Below are 17,400 nucleotides of genomic sequence, written 5' to 3' on the forward strand. Positions count from 1 at the left end.
AAGTATTAAAAAACACATGAAAAAAAACAAAACATAAAATAAAAATTTGCACTGTCGGGGGATATAATCGAACCGAGTAGAGCCGGTCTTTAGCTTGCCGAGCTCAACTCGACTCAAAATACTTGAGCTTAAGATTTTTATTTATTCTTTATTCGAGCTCAACTCGATAAGCTGAACTCATAATTTTTATTTTTTGAGTAAGATTTAATAATTAATAAATTAGATAAATAAAAAAATAAAAACCTAATATTGAATTATAAGATTTTAAAAATTTATAAATAATTAATATTTAACTTGTTGATATTTATCCATAATAATAATATATTATATGCCTACATATATTATTAATATATACACATAATAAGATAGCATATATCTATTTCATATATGATTCACACATTCTAGTATATGAAATTATTAAATCTTATCGACTAATTATTATATAAATGATAAAATATAATTATGAAGTATATTCAATATATAAACATAAATAATTAGATTACATATTATATATTTAATTATAAAAGTACTATACTTATGTTATTAGCTAATGCATATGAATATGTATATATATATATGTATACGTATATATTTATCAATATATGAATGAGTTTAAATCGAGTCGAGTTAACGAGTCGACTCAGACATAAACGAGTGGGCCTTAACGAGTCAACTCGAGTATGTATTATTTACTAATTGAGTGAGTACCTACTTTTACGGATGAATTTTTTTTTCAAGACTCGAATTTCATTCAAATTTAACCGGATATATACTGAGTGAACTATCTGATAGATTAGTTCATTTACAGTCCGAACAGACTAATTATTTACAGTCCGAACAGACTAGTTAGTCCTACCCGCCGCCGACGGGATCCCTCAGGTTGCTGTAGAGCCACTCTATTTCTTTTGGTCCAGAGGGAATATACTTCAATACGTGGTGCGACTTGATTTCGTCGTCTTCGAGTCTTCCCAGCGGATCAGACAAGAGAGAAAATTAAGAAAATTCATACATTTATCTTCAAATAAAAAGAGATATAATTTGCAAGGGCGAGAGTGTGCCAGAAAGAAGAAATGGGGGATCTATACGCCCTAGACTTCGATGGAGTTCTCTGTGATAGTTGCGGAGAGAGCTCTCTTTCTGCTGTCAAGGTCCTCTCTGTCTCTCTCGCTCTCTCAAATTATTCCTTTGATTGCTAAGAAAATCCGAGAAAAAAAAAAGAGATAATATCTTGGATTTTTAGTTATCGTGATTTTTTGCTATTTGCTTTTGCTAAATGCTCGTAGGCTGCTAAAGTGAAATGGCCTACTTTATTCGACGGAGTAGACTCGACCACGGAGGATTGGATTGTTGATCAGATGTATATAGTAAGCTCCAACGCTATCTTTTTTTCCATGAAACTATACGCATTCGTACGATGAAAATTTTAAATCAGCTGATTATACTGGCAAGAGAGTTATTCGTTGAGAAAAACATTTTAGGAAATTGATATAGACCTGCGATGAAACAGCTAATTCATGCGACGGAAATTAATACTGAGCTGAACTTCTTTGATTCCTGATTTACTTCAGTAAACGTTTGGTTGTTCCAGAAAAAGAAGAGAAAAAAAAAAGACTTATAGTGTGGTTTATCTCATGGAACTCAGAGGTAGAGATTAATAGTTATTCATGGATGATTGAACAATACAACGGCTATATAACAAATTTTGGCTCAAGATATAGAAGCAAAGTCTTTGTTTTTATTTTGGGATTCATAGGATGGAAGCAAAGTGATTTGAGAATTGAGAGAAAGGAAAAAAGAAACTTTTAATGTAAAATGGGGAAAAGGGCTTATGATAGTGATGGGAACTATCAGATAGGTCCTATTTCTAGAGTGCTCATATTTTGGGTGATAATTTTAAATTCAAACGTCAAGGAAAACACATAGATGAACCCAGATCTCATAGTAGTTCATATTATTCCAACTAGCTAGAACTAAACTCTATGATTTTGGCAATCTAATGGTTCTTTACGCAAAAGGACTGGTTGTATATAGAATATAGAGCCCAGCTTCATTTAGGGCAGGTTTGGAGGGTAAGATGAGAATTTTGTGTTTTGTTTTGTGTTTAAAATATTATGTTTTAATATTATTATTGTTTTGGAAATTGAAAAAGGTGTATTGGGATTTGAAAAAGTTAAATTGTTTATTATATTTTGTATGGAAATTTGAAAAAGGTGTAATGATGAGATGATATGAGAATTTTGTATTTTGTCTTGTGCCCCAAACCTGCCCTTACTGTCTTTTTTGAATTTTTATTCAAACTCTTCTCTCTATCTCTTTCCTAAAATGAAATTATAATGAGAATATTGGTTAGTGTTTTTAGACTTGATACCTTATAATTTTTTTTTGATAAGTAAAAATATTATATATATCAAAAGGAGTAACCAAGTACACTGAATGTATACAAGAAAACACTTTGCCCATATTAGAAGCCCTTAATGACCCAAAAAGCCCTTGAAAAAACAACGGAAAATACACCAAGCCCTACCGCAACCCCTTGTTTCCCGTAGAACTAAAACTCTACCCGAAAACCCAACCCCAACCCCAACCCCAACCCCAACCCCTTGTTTCCTGTCTTCACAATGCGCTCCCTTTAGACTTCCCTCTAGTTGAGCTACCACCCTTAGCGTCGTAGTTGATGATACCTTATAATTGATACTTGATAATCATTTGTTGATTCATCCTATTTGAAGATGCCATTTACTTTCTCACCTGATTTCATAACTAAGGGTACATTTGGTACTCGAATGGGCTGGAATTAAAATGGACATTACTATGCTTTTGTTTGGTGACAATACATGAAGTCTTGATTGAATTAGATTAAAGTTTCTAGAATACTCCAGCCCTAATTTTTTTCCCTAAAATAACCACCTAATCTATTTTTTGGAAACCAAACAATAAAAAAGGAAAAAAGTGGCCAACTACTGCACAAAGCCATGGGCCCATGAGGGAATGAGTTTGTGGTGGTAGCCACCCTTTCATTTTTTTTAATCAAGTTTTGAAAAAAATATTTTCAATACCCCAGGAATAGTTAAGGAATGACTATTCCCTATTGAACAGCTATTCCTTGTCATTTAAACAAATGGAAAAGCTATTCCATTATATGTGCCAAGCGTCCTTTAAGATTGTGATTTCTTTTTCCTTTCCTATCAAAAGTTCAACACCTGAACAATCAGTTTTTTTCTCATGCTATTATAAAGAACGTTGTGATATACAAATTATGGTGATCAATTACTCTCCATGATGGCCATAATGTATTCACTTCAAATGATTGTCTCGAATTTATTTTCACATTTAGCATAAAGTGAAGAATATGACACACACACACCAGTTTGTTTTGGTGATTGTTGAAATCCTTCTGAACTGAGAGGGAATTGCAAAGTAAGAACAATAAGCTGCTTTAATTTTGTTCTTTTTGTTATTTTTTTTTTCTATTGGAGAAGGTGATATACGAATTATTGTGATCTTGAATGGATTCCTGTCTTACACTATGGCAGGTTCGACCTGTGGGGGAAACTGGATATGAAAATCTCTTACTTGTGAGGTTATTACTGGAGATGAGAATACCTGCCATACGGAAGTCATCGGTGGGTATACATGCACTTGACTCTAATATGAACTGTCCATCAGATAGGGGCACTCATATCATCATTTATTCTTGAACACAACAGCACTGATCTTCAATTTCTTAGACTCAACCTGGCATTCATGGTTTTGATGATTGTGCTTCTATCTGCAAGGTTTCAGAGGGACTCACAGTCGATGGTATACTGGAGAATTGGTCGAAGTTAAAACCTGTCATAATGGAAGAATGGGATGAGAAAAAGGATGCTCTGGTGGATCTTTTCGGAAAGGTTAGAGACGAATGGCTGGAGAAGGACTTGAGAACTTGGATTGGTGCAAATAGGTAATCAAGCTTTTTGAGATGGGATTGATCATGTAACTTCTCTTGTAAACACACGATGAGAAAGAGTAAAGTAATGAAAAAGGGTACCTTGTGATCATTTAATTTTGGAAATTCCTTATCAAGTTACTTTTAAGTTTTTAACCTTACACTCAATCCATGAAAGAAGAAGAAAAATGCGAAGAAAAAGTTAAAGTTGCATGGAGATTGAAGAAACCTTTGTAGGAAATGTTTTGACTCTTGGAAGAAAGTTGCATTAAGGGGATATTATACAAGTGATCAATCTCTTTTAAGTTATGAAGCATACTGGTTATGCTTGGACATAGTATCTCTTGGATTATTGGCAGGTGTACCTGGCTTATGCCTATCTTTATATCAATAAAATTTCTTATTACTTATCAAAAAAAAAAAAAATCTCTTGGATTATTGGCATCTCTTGGCAGGGCTTACCAAGTTTGAGTTTTAAACCAATTCAGTTGTTTGCTTGTGAAATTTGCATACTTGTGGGTAATCAGAAGTTGCATTAGGGAATAATGTACAATGCTTACAATCTCTTTTAAGAAATGGTGCATACTCTACTCATTACAGTTGGAAGTACATCTACTTTGGATCATTGGCATCTTTCTACGAGTTCATTGATATTGACTTTCAGAATGTCTTTTTTTTGTCTTGTTTATTTTTGGGTCTTTTGCAGTGCTAGTCTTTCTTTATGCACATTTTGGCTATTCAGGTTTCATCTCAAACAACCCCCCTTTTCTGGAGGGGGTATATCGTATAGGACATGAAGGGTTTTGCTTCAATAGATTTGTGCCTAATCCAAATTAAGAATATGTTCAAGTAATGTTCCCCAAATACATGCATATTGTAAATCCAATAATTTTTTATTGCTATTGTCAAAAAATTTCCATAATTGAGTGTCGGATGTATCTCTCCAGATTCTATCCAGGTGTTCCTGATGCACTGAAATTTGCAAGCTCGAAGTTGTATATAGTTACCACGAAACAGGTATGACCTCTTTTTCCCTCCGTAAGGAGACACCACTTATGCCACTAGAGCAGCTTCAATGCCTCACATTTTTGTTTAGATTGATCTTTCCTGTTTTGCAAAGAAAGATGCTATATACTATACCTCCCATCCCTCTTCTATCTTGTTCTGCTGGTCTGGCATTATCCATAACCCTTGAATAGTTAATTGACAGTTCCATATTAGCATAGCGACTTATCAAAAAAGAAAATCCACATTAGCATAGTGAGATGATAGTGGGATAGTGAGATATGCTTTGTAAAATTTCATCCTTAGAAATAGTAGATATTTTTACATGTCATCCACCCCTCTCCTTCTGCCCATTTCAGAGCCGATTTGCAGATGCTTTACTGCGAGAGCTTGCAGGAGTAACAATACCTTCCGAGAGAATATATGGCCTTGGAACTGGGTTAGAAGGCCCACTCATTTCTTTGGTTAAGGGAACTTTGTCTATTCTTTTGTTAGTAACACATATGTATTTCTTCTTTTTCCTTCCCTATCGTTCCAAATACTCTTTCCAGTCCCAAGGTAGAAGTGCTGAAGCAGCTTCAAAAGAAACCTGAGCACCAAGGATTGACTCTACAGTAAGTTTCTTAGTTGCTTACGTGGTTTGTCATATAAACACATGACATAAAATTGTTCTGTTGTAATTGTATTTGCCTGAAAAAAAAAAAAAGTTGAACTGAACCAAAATCAATTGACTCCATTTTAACCAGCTTTGTGGAAGATCGACTAGCAACCCTAAAGAATGTCATCAAAGAGCCCGAACTAGATGGATGGAATTTGTATCTCGGTAATCTCTCATCTCTCTCTGATCAGCATCCATCGTGATCTTCTCTTACTTCTTCCTTGTTGCTTTTGGTTTCTTTGGCATGCATTATTTTGGTAAAATTGTTGGGGATTTGAGTCCTAAGCTGGGTTATTTGGGGCAGGGGATTGGGGGTACAACACTCAAAAAGAGAGAGATGAAGCTGCTACCATTCCCAGGGTTCATCTTCTTCAGCTCTCTGACTTTACCAAGAAGCTGAAATAACCATCCTTTCTTTTTATTGTTGCCTGTCGAAGTATCGAATACCCATTTCATGCAGGTGATTAGAAAATCTCCCTCTCTCATACATGGTGCCATATTGTTATGATTAATAAATTCAGAAATTCGTTCTGCTTTTCTTTCAGGTTGTACTATTAACTAAAATATCAGAGGTATTTGAGAAATAAAGGAACTTTGAATTACAGAGGAGTTAGCATGATCATGCACAAATAATTGTTAGATTTTGATTATGGTCATTCAACTGGTTCATGGTCTCCTAGTTGAGGGGATTGTAATTACGAAGCCAACATTATCATGCGCAAAAGATAGTCCATTGCATATGACAGACAGTCTATGAGAACGTACAATTATACAGAAGGAGGCAAACTTTAAGTGTCACATCTATGGAAAGAAATGCGATGATTCCAACCAATTTAGATACTCTTAACCACGTACATATATGGATTGGATGCTTGAAAATTTACCTCATCAGTTTGTACCATTTCAATGTTAGGGCTCGTTTGGAAAAACATTTGAGGTATTCTCAGATATTTAATTTCTAAACATCATTTAAATTTTTTTTTTTTTCAAATCTCCAAACAAAATACAAAATCATATACAACTTTTCCAAACTTCTAAATAAAAATTATATTCAATTATTTTTTTTAATTTTATAATATTTTTATTCAATTTTTTTCTCTTTTTTTAAAATCTAATAAAACATTTTAATTCTAATTATTTTATTATTATTTATAAACTATTTCATTACTATTTATGAATATTTAAAAATATTCTTAATAGCCAAACCATGTTTAATGTTACGTTAATTACTTGAAATCCCCTCACATATACTATGATTACTACTTCCAACGCATAGATTCACATCCGCTTGTCTTTTCTACTAGCAGATTCAATTTTAAGCTGTTAAATGGCATGGTTCGAGTAAAGCGAGATGGCCCAGACTATGAAGGGTTATGATTGTCTCAAATGCTGTATTTTTCATCGATTTTAACATTAGATTTAAAGATCTTGATCGAGTACGTAAATTGCTAAAATTTGGTAGTTTAAGGGTTTGATGGATAATTTGGGTAGTTTTGGGAACGAAGTGAAAGAACAGGAGGTGTCTGCCCAGCCATTTGCATCTACTCCCTAACTGATATGCATAGTAAGGCTCATATTTGCAAGAGCTAGCCATTTATGGCCATGAAGGAAAATAATCTAATAATCAAAATCCTTAAAAGAAAATAAAATCATCTTATGATGCTTAACATGAGTGGAGCCAAGAAGCATGAGATTGAAGAAAAGGTCACATTAAATTAATGACAAACTTGAACTGGTTCAAAGGTGATACAATAAGAGACTACAAAGTCGATGAAAACAGCATTAATCAATTACTAGTTGCACACCAGGAAGATTACTGGTCTAACTACAACTCTTCTTTAAGGTTGTCATTCTCTTTAGGACTAGCATTACTACCCACATTGTTCGTCTCATTCTCAAGATTTTCAAGGACTTCCTCTAATGGAGGATCTCCAGGCCTTCGAAAAACTTTATCCCCAATCTTGGTCTCATATGCCAATGGTTGGTTCTACACAAAATCTTTCAACTGAGAAAATAGAAGGGCAGTCATGTAAGCATTTTGAGAACATAAACATTGGAAACTCAGGTAAGACAATAATTGTTCACCAAACCAAAAGGGAGTACACTAAATGTTTTGAGGAAGCAAGCCGTTATTCTTGCCCAAAACATCTGAAATTTTATAATGGCCGTCACAATGAAGGTTTTTTTTTTTTTTCAATGATAAAGACCATTTTCTGGTTGATGATTAGAAAAAGAAATAAAGAAAGAAACAAGCATCATATATCATGTATTAGGTGGGGCTCCTATATTGGGTTTGTGGAGCCTGGTTTATTGTCATGGCGGCCCAATAAGGTTTCGTTACAATTTTTGAGTGGATTTTCAACGAGGCTTGTGCAATGTTGCGTAGGCTTGGGCCGGTAGGCTTTGGCATTGTTTTTCACTCGAGAAGCGCCAGACAGAAAGTTTGCTCCATGTTTGTGCGACCGGTAGCTCGAGTAAAGAGCAAAGAGTTCACTCGAATCTCGCTTGATAGGTCACTCGAGCGACCATCAGACAGAGAGTTCATTTGAGACGTGCCTCTGCTCGAGCAAATATCTCAAAAAAGTAAAAATTAGAACTTTCATCTTGTAATCCTATAAATGCTATGAATAGTGTGGCCGACTAAACAAAAACATTTCGCCCCAAAGTGTATTTTGTGATTCCTCAGTATAACAAAGTCCTCTGCATATTTGTGGACATAGGCACATTGCTAAACCACGTTACTTATATGTCGTATGTTTATTTTCTTATTTACTTTTAACTTTTCTATCACCATTTTCATAACAACTGGTATCAGCGCCAAGGTTTGAGTCTGAGGGAGAACGATGGTAGGGGAAGAAGTGAACGTATCTATGATCGAGAAGTTTGACAGCACAGATTTCGGATAATGGAGGATGCAGATAGAGGACTACCTCTATGGGAATTGGGAAGAAACTACATTTTCCACTATTGGGGAAGAAGTCGAACAGCATGGAGGATACTGATTGAAACCTGTTAGATAGATAGCTCCTGGAGGTTATTCGACTGACCCTGTTGAGATCAGTTGCACACAATGTTATCAAGGAGAATACCACAGTGGATCTCATGACGGCTTTGTCAGGTATGTAAGAAAATTCGTCTGTGAATAATAAGGTACACTTAATGAAGAAGTTATTCAATCTAAAGATGACAAAAGGTACGTATGTTGCCCAACATCTAAATGAGTTCAATACTGTCACCAACAAATTATATTCTATTGAAATTGAGTATGATGATGATATTCGGGCACTAATACTGTTGGCATCATCGTCAAATAGTTGGGAAGCCATGAGAATAACTATTAGTATTTCTGCCGGGAAGACGAATTAAAATATGATGATATTCGTTATTTGACTATGGTCTAAAGGTGTGTAGGAGGGAATCCGGCCAAACCTCGGGATCGAGTTCCGCATTGGATCTTGATGATTTAAGGAGAACACATGACATGAACTCAAACAAATGAAGATCAAAATCAAGGAATAGGGACAAGAGCAAGCCAAGGCCTGGACAACAGGCGACTTGCTGGAACTATGGCAAGATTGGTTACATAAAAAGTTACTGTAAAAATTTGAAGAATATGGAGAATGACAGTGCAAACATGGCAACTAAAGAATTACAGGATGCAATACTATTTGCAGCTCATAGTTCGATCGATGATTGGATACTGGATTAAGGGGTTTTCCTTTCACACCTCTTCACACCAAAAAATCATGGAGAACTTTGTTGATGGTGACTTCGAGAATGTGTATTTGGCTGATGGAGAGGCACTGAATGTGGTGGGAATGAGAGACGTTGACATCGTATTCTCTAACAGTAAAAGTCAAACACATTCCCGAGCTGAAGAAAAATATGATCTCTGTAGGACAACTCAACGATTGTGGCCATTCAATAGTGATCTCTGTTGACTAGGGATAAGAAGACTAGTACTCTGTACATAACATCAAGATCGAGTGACACCATTGCTACCATTGCAATAGAGAGCACCACAGAGTTGTGGCATTACAGACTTGGCCATATGAGTTCGAAGGGCATAAAAGAACTGCTATTGAAAGGTAAGCTACCGAAATAATTTTTGGGCACGCGGGAAAGTTGAATACTGGGAAAATCGAAAAATGTCAGTTTCTTGAATAGTGGTAGAGCACTGAGATCAAGAAAGCTATAACTCATACACACAGACTTGTGGGGGCCTTTCTTGGTGTTGTCTCTTGGAGGCTCTCAGTACTACGTCACGTTCAAGAAGTGGAAAGCTCTAGTTGAGACAGAAATGTACCTAAAGCTAAAATGCTTGAGCTTTGACAATGGTGGAGAATATATTAATTGAGGATTCAACGAGCAGTGCGCAACTCATGGTATCATAATGGAGAAGACTATCCCCAAGAACCCACAACAGAATGATGTTGTTGAGCGCAGCTGGGCTACTAGCTACATTTTGGGCGATGCAATTAGCATTGCCATTTACCTGATCAATCGAAAGCCATCAGGCATCAACTTCATTAGAGTGCAGATTGCCTGAGGAGGCTTGGAGTAGAAAAAAAGGTTAAAATTTCTCATCTTAGAACTTTTGGTTGTGTTTCTTACGCTCATGTTAATTTTGAAACTCGTGGCAAGCTTGATATGAGGCATTTGACTACTGATTCTGGGATGGGCAAAGTCAAAAATCATCAGGAGCAAGAACGTGATTTTCAATGAGAAAGTTATGTACAAGGACAGACCTAGTACAACGCAATTGATGCGACTTCTCAGGAGTTTCAGTTTGTCATATAATTGGTGATGTTTCAGGGTTTCTAGTGTCACTAGTAGGTGCTCAACATGATCAGCTTCTGTTTTACTATATACTAGTATTCCGTAAAAAAATATGATAATAAACTTCTTGAAATAGGATTGGAACACCTTGTTCGTCGAACTTTGTAAGGTTGATGGAGGCATTAGTTAACTCAAAGGGCATAACTAAAAATTCATAGTGACCATCATGGGTCCTAAAGGCCGTTTTGTGTACATCTTTGGGCTTAACCCCGAATTTGATGACATCCAGACTTAATGTCTAGTTTAGAAAAAGTCATCGTTCCATGCAACTCATCCATCAACTCTTCAACCACCGAGATAGGGAGCTGATCATTGATGGTGACCCCATTTAACCCCTTATAGTCCACACATAACTTCCATGTTCCATCCGCCTTCCTTACCAACAACATCGGGGAGGAGTAAGGACTTTAACTAGGCTGTATAACCCCTAAAGCTAGTAATTCCTAAACTATCATTTCAATCTCATCCTTTTAAAAATACGAGTACCTATAAGGTCTCGTGGAAAGGAGTTTGGTGTTTAGAATTAAATTTATGGCATGGTCGTGGGTTCTTGTGAGTGGGAGGCCTTTAGGTTCTTCAAATACCACTATAAACTGATTCAAAACTTCTTGTATGGTCACTGGTATTTCAATATTTTTCTCTTCACATTCCCCATCTTTACCTTCCAACACTTGTAAGAGTACTCCTATTTTTTCAACTTGTTGAATTTGTTGAGGGAGTCCTCTTCAATCAACTTAGAGGTTGTCAAACCTTGCAATTTCACTGTATTTCCCCCAATAGAAGAATTCATTATTAGTTTTTGGAAGTCCCACTACACTACCCCAAAATCTTGGAGCCATTGGATTCCAAGAACCATGTCACATCTTGCCAAGACCAACACATGAACCTCCACAGTAAAAGTTGTCCCATGAATTTGAAACTTAACCCCCGAGCACTTCCCTTCACTTGGGATTACTTCCCCACTTGCCACTCTCATTCTAACCTTCTTAGCAAGGTTAAGGGGATGTTTTACCTCCTTTAACATTGCTGGGTCTAAAAAATTGTGTGTAGATCCAATATCAATTAAGATAGTTACCCATTGAGCCCTAATTTTTCCCATCACCCTCATGGTTTTGAGGTTTTGAAACCCCATTAACGCATGGAGAGAGATCTCTTTGGGTTTTCATTACCAGTGACTGTCACCATTTCCTCCACTAGGTCGTTTACACTCTCCTCCATTCCACCTTCACCTTCCTTTTCAAAGAGCACCTCTTCTAACAGGTAAAGTTTAGAATTCTGACATTTATGTCCTGGGTTTTACTTAGCATCATAGTAATAGCGTAGACTCTTATCTCTCCTATCTTTCATTTTCTATTGGTTTGTGTTTTGGATTTGGAGGTTTGGTTTGGGAACTGTTTTGTTGGTTTCTCCCAAGGGTAGTTCGGTTTCTTCATGATACCAAGGTCGGGGGAATAGACTTGCCCAGATCTATTGTGTTTTTTGGCTAGGTTTAGGTTCTCTTCTTGTATTTTGGCTAGGCTATAGGCAGAAATTAAGTTTGGTAGATTAAACATCCTAATAGGAAGTCTAAACACATCACGCATCCCACTGAGAAAACAACTTAATTTATATTAGTCAGATAGCCCCTTAACCTGTTAGATAAAGTTTCAAACTTACTCTTATATTTTTCAATTGTTCTTCCCTTTCTTAACCAAGTAATGGACTCCATGGGGTCATCATAGGCATTTGGTCCAAACCTAACCAAAATTTCCTTGATAAAAGCATCCCAATCAATCAATTATTCCGACCCCTTAAGGTTTTGGAACTAGGTTAAGGTCTTTCCTTCCATATGAAAGGATGCTAACTTTAATTTGTGATGTCGCAGGGTATTATGAAAAGTGAAAAAATGTTGTACCTTGTAGTTCCAGCATGATGGGTCTTCTCCATGGAAGACTGGAAAATCGAGCCAAATAGTCATTGCTTGCACATCTCCTCCCTACCTCGGGCTTGTTTCACCCTCCAAAAGGTGTCCCTCTGATGTTGACCCACCAGGGCTAATGTTCAAATATCTTTTCTGCAGTTTTAATGTGATGACAAAAAGTTGCTGAACAATAGAGTCATTTTGCCTTTTTAGGACAAAAATTTTAGTTTCCAGGTTGTGGTATTGAGCTTGTAGGTCCTAGTGCTGTGTCTCTATTGATTTCTTTAGGGCATTGAGCCCATCTTGTAGTTGCGTTAGTCTTGTACCTTCAGCCATTGATGTATTTGATAATCACAGTGACTAGTGTCTATCTGATATCACTTTCTAACGAACCTCTTGATTAAAATAAAAGTAATAGGTTGCTCTCTTTTAAGAGAGCTCCTCCAGGAAATGACAGAGAAAATGAGAGAAAGAGAAGAAAAATCTTTGACATTCCATAATACTGTTACAGGACAAGACCTTCAGTACATATACTACAAGGAAATACGAAAATGAACAAAACGATAAAAAGGCCATGTGCTGACCACACAAAGGCCATAGGCTCGTCTGAATTCAATATACAAACCAACTAAAATAAACTAAGGCCCACGGATAGACTCATAGCCATCTATTACAAAAAACACTAAGATAAGAAGGCTCACTCACGAGTCCAGGTGCTCAGCCCATTTGAGAGATACTTGGCTTCAGTTCCAGTTGACTTAGATCATATTAAGTACTCAAGTCTCCTCTTCAGTCCCAATGCTTCATTTTATGTCATCCCCACATGAAACCCTAAGTTGAGTTAGGGTTTATTATAGGAATGCTATGATCCTAAGGGTTAAAGGTTTAACGAATTTAGTATTCAACAATCCTATGACTTTTGGATTAATGGTTGGGTTTTTAACAATTGGTATTAGAGCAGGGACCACGCCACGAGTTCAAGTCATAGAAGGGGCGACCTATAGGCCGAGTTAAAATGCATTGGTGCTATGTATGTGCATAATGTTAAGTCATTAAATACTGATAGATGAGTAATGCCGCCAAAAGGGAAAGGACTACCTGCCTACCACCAAGTTAGTGTCGATATAGTGGGTTGTCTTGGACGTCGGATTCAAAAACGTGGTGGAATGTTATAATCCTGAGGGTTAGAAGTTGAACCAAATTAGTATCAAATAGTTCTAGAACTTTTGGATAAATGGCTTGGTATTTAACAAAGTGATTCTTATAAATTTACAATTTTTGTTGTTGTTAGGGATGAAGCTAGGATCATTTATGTAGAGGGGATCCGTAGGATATATAAAAGTTTGTATATAAAAAAAAATTAAAAAGTTTGAATGTCAAATAAAAAATAAAAACATTTAACATGCCAATTGATCTCAACGTTCTTTCAACAAATAAAAATAATTAATTCTCATATTCCTTCTCAATATAGACTAGAAAATAATTTATAAGAAATTCATCACTTATTTCGTCTTGAAACCTTGGCTCAACAATATTAAAAACTGAAAAAGTTCGTTCAATTTATTTTTATTTCGAAACCTTGTCTTAACAATGTTCATTATTTAAATTTTTTGGCTTATAAATATTGTTCAACTTAAGTTTTCAAAATGAAAGGTAAAGAAAATGACCCATGAAAAGTTATATTATGATATTTTAAACTAATTTAAACGTACATACAACATAATAAATCAAATTAAAAAAAAAAATTGGATTTACATGATGCATCAATGAGCATATATATATATAAGATTTATGGAGAATAAAACATATTTAGAATTAATTTCACATCTTATAGTCTTTTTTATTTTTTTACATAATTTTAGATTAAATTGATAAAGATGTCAGAATTTTTGGGGTCGTCTCTAGCTGTTGTCTCCTTTCTCTACTTAGGAAATAAAGTCTGCTCTCTTTGGCATGGGTCCATTGAAATCCCTTGATGCAAATGGTGTAGCTGCTTGTTTTTATCAAGAAACTGGGATTTGGTTGGTGATGAAATTTGTGCCGCTCTTGGAATGTCTGAATACATATAAGAGTCTAAACTCTATCAATTCAACCTTCATTACTCTTATTCCTAAAGTCCTTGGGGGCATAAAAGGTAATTTATTTCCGCCCAATAAACTCATGTAATGTTTATATAAGATTGTGGCAAAAGTTTTAGCTAATCGACTTAAGCACTGCTTTCCAAAATATATCTCCAACTTAAAGTGCATTTATACCTGATGGGTTAATAACTGATAACATACTTGTTGCATATGAAACATTACACACAATGAACTTTGTATTAAGAGGTAGAGATGGATACATGATGCTAAAGTTGGATATGAGTAAAGCTTATGATCGAATGGAATGAGTTTCCTTGGGAGTTGTTATGAGGGAAATGGATTTTGCAAAAAGATGGTTCTACTTATTATGAAATGTGTATGTTCTATCTCATACTCAATATTGGTCAATGGTACTCCAACAAAAACACTCATGATCTTTGACAAGGTGATCGGTTATCACCCTATCATATCATTATCTGATATGCTAATGATAGTATCCTATTTTATAAAGTAAACTTTATTGAGTGGTCCAGAATCCATCATCTATTGGATGTTTATGAAAAGGCTTAAGGGCAAAAATTAAATATAAATAAATTTGTTCTTTAGTAAGAATACCAAGTCTGATATTAAAGAGGTTCTTAAGGATACTATTGGCATTAACATAGCTAAAAATGTTGATAAGTACCTTGGGTTGTCAGCTCTAGTTGGTAAATCTCGAATTAAGGCTTTTCAACACATCAAGACCCGAGTTTGGGATTGTATCTACAATTGGAAGACTAGATTCTTATCCCGAAGGAGGTGTTAATCAAGACTGTTATTCAAGCTATACCAGCGTATTGTATGAGTTTTTCCCTATTGCAAAGCAGTTGAATCAAGATAGAAATAGGTCGATTAGGATATTCTAGTGGAGTTCTCATGCAAAAGATACTGGTGCATTGGATTGGTTGGGATCAAATAAAAAAATCAAAAGTTGTTGGAGGCCTTGGCTTTAGAGATTTGGATTGTTTTAACAAAGCTTTACTTGCCAAACAACTTTGGAGAATCCTTCAGCAACCTCATTCCATTCCAAGGAGGATTTTCAAAGCAAAGTATTATCCATCTGGTTCACTAATAGCTGCTTCTCTTGGTGTTAGACCTTCTTTTACTTGGAGAAGTCTTTTTTCTTCTGCTATGGCCATACTTAAGGAAGCTACTATAAGAAATAGCACTGCTAATGTTTTGAAAAACCTCAACTTGATCTTTATTCACACCCGTATATAAATACAGTACATGATTTGTAGCTTAATGGTATTTACAGCAAGAATGGAAACTATTTAATTACAAAAGAATAAAAACCGAATCAGCAAGAATGGAAACTATTTAATTACATAAAAATAAAAACCTATTCCTGTAATCAAGTACTAGCATAAAGTCTGGAATGGAATTGAAGGCAATTCCTGTGATCAAGCTTAGCATAAATTATGGGATTGAGATGTGGAGAGATTTATTGAGTATCTTCCTTAATACGCCCCCGCAAGAACGGGCTCCCATCAGTGAGGCCGATCTTGTTTCTGAGATATTCTGTACGTTGACGTGAAAGGGGCTTGGTAAGTAAATCTGCAAGTTGATCATTTGTATGAACATGTCGAACTTGTAGAGCATTCTTTTCAACCAAATCTCGCACAAAGTGAATGTCTATTTGAATATGTTTCATCCTTGAGTGCTGGACAGGGTTAAAGCTTAGGTGAGTTGCTCCCAAGTTGTCACAAAGTAGCATGGGTGCTTGTTTTAATGAAAACTTCATTTCATGAAACAAAGAGAGTATCCACATGGACTCGGCTGCAGTTGATGCTAGAGCTCTATACTCAGCTTCGGTTGAAGATCTGGCAATGGCACGTTGTTTCTTTGAGCTCCACGAAATGGGTGTTGTGCCAAGTAGAATAAGATAGGCTGATGTGGATTTTCTGTCATCCAAACTGCCTGCCCAGTCAGCATCCGAGAAGCAAGTGAGTGCTGGATTTACTGATTTTGTGATATTAATACCATAAAAAATAGTATTCTTCAAGTAACGTAACAACCTTTTTGTTGATGTCCAGTGAATCGTTGTTGGGCAGTGCATGAACTGAGAAAGTTTATTTACTGCAAAACTGATATCAGGCCTAGTTAATGACAAGTATTGCAATGCACCAATAACTTTACGATATTCCGTAGCATCAACTTTTGAGGAGCCATCAACCAGCTTGAGAGGAACAGAAGTGGACAGAGGTGTTGTGACATCCTTGGCACCATCCATACTTGTTTTAACAAGAAGATCCCGGATGTATTTGTGTTGAGATAAAAATAAACCATCATTTGTAGGAATAACCTCGACACCAAGAAAGAAGTGTAATGAGCCCAAATCTTTGATAGAAAATTTTTTTCCAAGTTGATCAATAACATGTGCTACAATGGTGGAGTTATTTCCTGTGATAATCAGATTATCAACATACACCAGGCAGTAAACAAGTATAGAGGCTTTAGAAAGAACAAAGAGTGATGAATCAAATTTTGCATTGACAAATCCAAACTCGAGCAATGCTTGTTTGAGAGCAAAGTACCAAGCACGAGGTACCAAGCACGAGGTGCTTGTTTCAAACCATATATTGCCTTTCGAAGACAGCAGACATGAGTTGGGTTTTCAGGATCCAGAAACCCAGGTGGCTGTTTCATATACACATGTTCCGTGAGATGCCCATGAAGAAATGCATTGTTTACGTCTAACTGCCGCAAGGACCAACCATGCATTACAGCAAGTGTTAAAACAGTACGTATGGTGACTGGTTTAACTACAGGGCTGAATGTTTCCTTGTAATCAAGACCAGGTCTCTGGTTAAACCATTTTGCAACAAGCCTTGCTTTAAACCGATCAATAGAGCCATCAACATGTCTCTTAATCCTAAACACCCACTTACAACCAATAAGATTGCAGTGTTTTGGTGGTGGAACCAGTTGCCATGTATCATGTTTCAAG

At 36.0% G+C, this 17,400-nt stretch overlaps 1 protein-coding gene across 2 annotated transcripts; it reads left to right on the plus strand.

Annotated features, from left to right (window-relative positions):
* Positions 1 to 798: 798 nt before the first annotated feature.
* Positions 799 to 6,438, plus strand: LOC109021532. Of its 2 annotated transcripts, XR_002001100.2 has the most exons (10): positions 845 to 1,148; positions 1,284 to 1,364; positions 3,534 to 3,623; positions 3,777 to 3,943; positions 4,876 to 4,945; positions 5,293 to 5,372; positions 5,485 to 5,547; positions 5,680 to 5,756; positions 5,896 to 6,051; positions 6,137 to 6,438. XR_002001100.2 is itself a non-coding variant. In XM_019004176.2 (9 exons), exons 1-9 carry the CDS (start codon positions 1,071 to 1,073, stop codon positions 5,994 to 5,996), a joined length of 807 nt encoding a protein of 268 aa, XP_018859721.2. In that variant the 5' UTR covers positions 799 to 1,070; the 3' UTR covers positions 5,997 to 6,438. The 2 variants fall into 2 exon arrangements, 1 of the variants encoding a protein (XP_018859721.2); XM_019004176.2 differs by having other exon boundaries at positions 799 to 1,148; positions 5,896 to 6,438.
* The last annotated feature ends 10,962 nt before the right edge of the window (positions 6,439 to 17,400 follow it).

Source organism: Juglans regia, chromosome 7 (assembly GCF_001411555.2).
Source record: "Juglans regia cultivar Chandler chromosome 7, Walnut 2.0, whole genome shotgun sequence".
In the NCBI taxonomy this organism is placed as follows: Eukaryota; Viridiplantae; Streptophyta; class Magnoliopsida; order Fagales; family Juglandaceae; genus Juglans; species Juglans regia.

Coding starts and splice junctions, on each gene's coding strand:
- LOC109021532 (XM_019004176.2), top strand. CDS start 1,071: ATGGGGGATCTATACGCCCTAGACTTCGATGGAGTTCTCTGTGATAGT. Junction 5,373..5,484: donor ATATATGGCCTTGGAACTGG/GTTAGAAGGCCC, acceptor TACTCTTTCCAG/TCCCAAGGTAGAAGTGCTGA. Junction 5,548..5,679: donor CACCAAGGATTGACTCTACA/GTAAGTTTCTTA, acceptor CATTTTAACCAG/CTTTGTGGAAGATCGACTAG.